The sequence below is a fragment of the Apium graveolens genome, chromosome 2, assembly GCF_009905375.1.
Source record: "Apium graveolens cultivar Ventura chromosome 2, ASM990537v1, whole genome shotgun sequence".
Classification (NCBI taxonomy): domain Eukaryota; kingdom Viridiplantae; phylum Streptophyta; class Magnoliopsida; order Apiales; family Apiaceae; genus Apium; species Apium graveolens.
In genome coordinates, this window is record NC_133648.1 from 290,315,734 (window position 1) to 290,320,102 (window position 4,369).

Below are 4,369 nucleotides of genomic sequence, written 5' to 3' on the forward strand. Positions count from 1 at the left end.
TCTATATGCGTTCGTTTCCTATTAAACGGACGAACGTTCTATTTATTATGAATAAAATAAAAATAAATCAATTAATAATAAAATAATTGATTTTTAAATATATAGCTCAAAATAATTTTTAGGAATTATTTGGCTTAATTTAACTATATTTTATTTTATTATTTATAAATAAAATTAATTGATTAAATATAATTAAAAACTATAAATAATTAAATCAAATTTTGGATTTTTTAAAATAATAAAAGAAAATAATTTTTAGAATTAAAATAATCAGTTAATTATTTAAAAATATTTTTGGAATTTAAAAATGATTTTGAAAATAAAAAAATAAATTTTGAATTAATTTTTTTAAAAAAATGAAGAAACGGTTTTCAAGTTTGGGATTTGGGGATTTCCGGATTAAAACTTGGTTTTGTACCAAGTTGAAATCAAGAACCCATTTACCAGAATTCGGCGAGGCCAGAAATCTGGTAGAGATCCGATCTTATTCAATCAAGCATCGTTTCGATCATTTCTTTAACCAAAATCCAACACAATAGACTCAGCATCAATAATCGCACATCAGTAATCACAACCCAACTCAGATTCGATCGTAATCCGGCCAAAGTCGACCGACACCGCCGATAACTCCGGTCAAAACACGAACCCCCCCAATTTTTGAACCAAAATCGACGATTATTGTAGCAAAATAAAGCTCAGATTATGCATAAACTGTTATTATCATTCTAATCAATCAACAATCATCAATAGTTCAAGAATTTAAAAATTCCAATTCGAGGCAAAACGACGTACGTCGTTGTTGCGAAATATTGAACCTTATTCGACGATTCAGGTATCAAAATGACGGGCTCGAAATGAGCTTTGAATTGATATATAGATCGTCAACAATGGATGCTTTGAAGCTTCTGGAATCGATTAATCTTTGAAACAAGGATTAAGAACCCTAAACCCTAATTCCAAAATTAATTTCTGAAGTTTATATATTTTTTCTAATTTATGGATAATTATGAAAATAATAAATAAAATTCAGCTATTTATATTTTTTGGAAAAATAAATACCCCAAAATTAATTAAAGGTATTTTTATCCCTTAATTAAAATAATTAGACTTAAAGATAATAATTATGAGGAATAATTTTTAATCGAGTAAATATAAAATTTATGCCAAAATTCCCCAAAATTTATGAATAATCCAAAAATGCAAAAATAATGGATCTTTGAAATATGCACTGTTTTATAAAAATAAAAATATGAATTTTGTGGCTTTTGACGTCCCGATGAGGTCCCGGTCCGTTGATTTTTAAAAAACCGAAACATTTCTTAAATTAACAAAAAACCCCGTAAACACATATAATGCATGCAAACGCACACAAAACAAGATTAAACAAGTACCTCAATAAAAACGCTAAATAAACACGCGTCCAGATCACGAATTCTTTCATACGATTGCATTTTAAACACATAATAATTAATCAAAAAAAATTCTGGTCATTACGGGACCACAGATAATAACTACTGCATGTCATATTATGGAAATAATCATTTTAAACTTATATAAAGACATAATATTTATTTATTTATCACAAAATATTCACATAATTTTTCCAGATATTGCAAGTACTGATACTTTATTTCAACAAATAATTTTTTATCCCTTGATTTCTCTTCCTTTAATGGATAATTATTAATTGCTCATAAATAGTTATTAGTAGAACTATCTTGTTCAAATTTGTTTTTCTCCTTTTCCAAGTATCATCACAGAAAGACACAACACTTTTAAGATTTGTGAATTTGCTTGCTACATCCCTAGATTCCTTCCATTTGGAAATAACCTTCATTTCAAAATTTAATTACATTTTTAGATTTTTGTCATCTCTGTAATATCCTTGGGAAATCATCTTTAGCAACTAGGCAATCTCTCTTAGAATTCTCATATTCAAGCAACTATGTCTCTAACAAGTTGTTTCTCTCAAATAACAAAGAATTAGCATTTTTAATCCTAGTATTTTCTCATTTAAGAGACTTTAGAGTGACATGCAAGTTGTATATTTCAGAAGACATGTCATTGACAGTTTCTTGACATCTACCCTTAACTTGGAGGATTAGTTGTACTGCTGTTTGAGGATACCTCTGAATCATTTTCTTTTTCCATGAGAGACGGATCTAGAAATTCTTTGTAAAAATTGGTAATAGAGCGAACCTTCAACAAACAGAAGGTTGAATACCAGTTAAAATTTTCTAGTAAATTTGTATTTGGGAGATGAAAAATGAACACCGATATTTTAAATTTCAAGTGGTTTGTTTTTTGACTTGCCACCTGAGGTTTATCTTAAGATATAATCTGTTACAATTACAAGTTTAATCTCACAGCTGTTGTGGCGCCCTCCAAACCCGGGTCAGAAGTTTGGGGTCCACACACACCTTATTTATAACCTGTTTATAACAATAATAAAGATAATAATAATATGCAGTGACCCTACTTACCAAATGTCATGGACCGCAACAGGTTAAAGTATGCACACAAGCCAAACACACCTACTTATATTACAAACGTTCAAATCCCAGCGATTCAAACTCAGAACTGAGTAAACAACTGAGTAAGCTATTCTAGTCTAGATGCAAGAGATGTACCACAAACATCAAACTGTCCATTACACATATCTGTACATATTTCAAAAGCTTTTCTGTAATACTTTTAAACAAAATTCATACATTACAAATAAAAGACCATTATTAGTTATTACACTGCCGTCAACCGCAATTACAAAAGCTTCAACAAATGAAAAATTGAAGATGCACACGTAGGCAAACCGATACCAGAGATATCTAACAATGTTTTAACTTGGACAAACCGATACCAGTTTTCACATCGAGCTTTGGCTTCTCAGAAGTCTGCTAGTTCACTAGACTCTCTACATAATTGTGGACTCCTAAAGTTCGCATCCATACTTGTGTTGGCTTTATCTCTTCCGTTAAGGGGTCATATAAGAGCAGCTGTCTCTCAATACCGTTCTCTCCAACAATTTCACCATTCTTCAGACACCCAAGTATCCTGCTAAACCCTAAAAGTGGTCCAACAGTGAGCTTTTCCGTCCAAGAACATTCTCCACCAAAGTTAGCATCCATAGCCCAAATGCTAATCTCCAAGATCCTACCTTCAAAAAACTTTCCCCGAACAACAGCAAAAGATTCTTGAAACTCCATCATGGCCAAGTATCCCTCTCGGCCCCTCCTCGGGTTTATACATTGATCAGGCCATGGAATGTTCGAAAACACTTCATTATGCACATCAAAAGAAACAAAAAACTGCCTTTAATCTCCCACCTATGCGCTAATCCAGTCCAGTAAGGATTTCCCTTCACAATCAGGTGACAACAATTATGTATCAGTTCAAAATCCACTTTCACCTCAATCTCCCTCCAAGAAGCCCGATTTAGTGAATAAACCTCAACCCGACCAGGAGTGTTCTCAGATCGACTAGTCCATATAATTCTCACAACCTTGTAATCATTTGTCATCTTATCAAAACCAAACCCCACAGAAACTTCACCAGTAGTATCAACTATTTTGGTAGCATAATCTGATATGTCCTTGACTTGTTTCATGGCGGGGTTCCAAAGGAAAATATGACCTAATGGATTAGTGAGACAAAGCAATCCATTGCAAGACCCAACAACATCCATTTCCTCTGGACTAACAGAACTGGGAAAAGGGTGTTCAAGATTGATGGGGTTGTCAAGGTCATCGAGACGGATGAGGGAGATTTTGTGGTTTGGGATATTAACTTGGTAACTGTGAGCAATGAAGGTTCCATTCTTTGAGTCTGCAGCTGTATGATCAAGGTGTGTTTGGACAAAACTCGGGCTTGAAATTAGATTAAGCCATGCCTTGCAAACTGACCTGTACTGCAGTAGATGTTTAACAGGGAGTCTTGCTAGTACTTCAACTAGTAATTCTTCTGGTAAACTATTCCAGTCTGCCATGATTTTTAGATGGATTATAGTGTGGCTTTTGTAGTTTTTATAATTGAGATTTGGAATATTAGGAGAAGACTTTGAAACATTCAAAGATAGAAGTTATGGGAGATATTACTAGTGAATGATTAATAGAGATGTGTGTGGTGTAGATATATTTGCAGACTTTTCAATCCATACTCAGATTACTAATTTCGATCATATACGTAACCTCAAGTTTTGTACTCTACTAGTGTAATTGCATGTAGAGAAAAAAGTTAAGGTTGATGTAAGCTTTTAACATGATAACATGCGACCAAGGTGTATATATGCGCTGAGGCCAAGCATGCCTATAGTCCTATACTGAAATTTGTAGATGACACTATTTTAACTTCTTTCTTACAAGGCACAAGCATA

The 4,369-nt window shown here is 32.8% G+C and overlaps 1 protein-coding gene across 1 annotated transcript; it reads right to left on the bottom strand.

Annotated features, from left to right (window-relative positions):
- Positions 1–3,238: 3,238 nt before the first annotated feature.
- LOC141701916 (putative F-box protein At3g10430) lies at positions 3,239–3,982 on the bottom strand. The gene has a single exon (XM_074505541.1). It carries the CDS (start codon positions 3,980–3,982, stop codon positions 3,239–3,241), a length of 744 nt encoding a protein of 247 aa, XP_074361642.1.
- Between the last annotated feature and the right edge of the window lie 387 nt (positions 3,983–4,369).

What these genes read in the sequence shown, in the direction of transcription:
- LOC141701916 (XM_074505541.1), bottom strand. Translation starts at nt 3,982, where the DNA reads ATGGCAGACTGGAATAGTTTACCAGAAGAATTACTAGTTGAAGTACTA.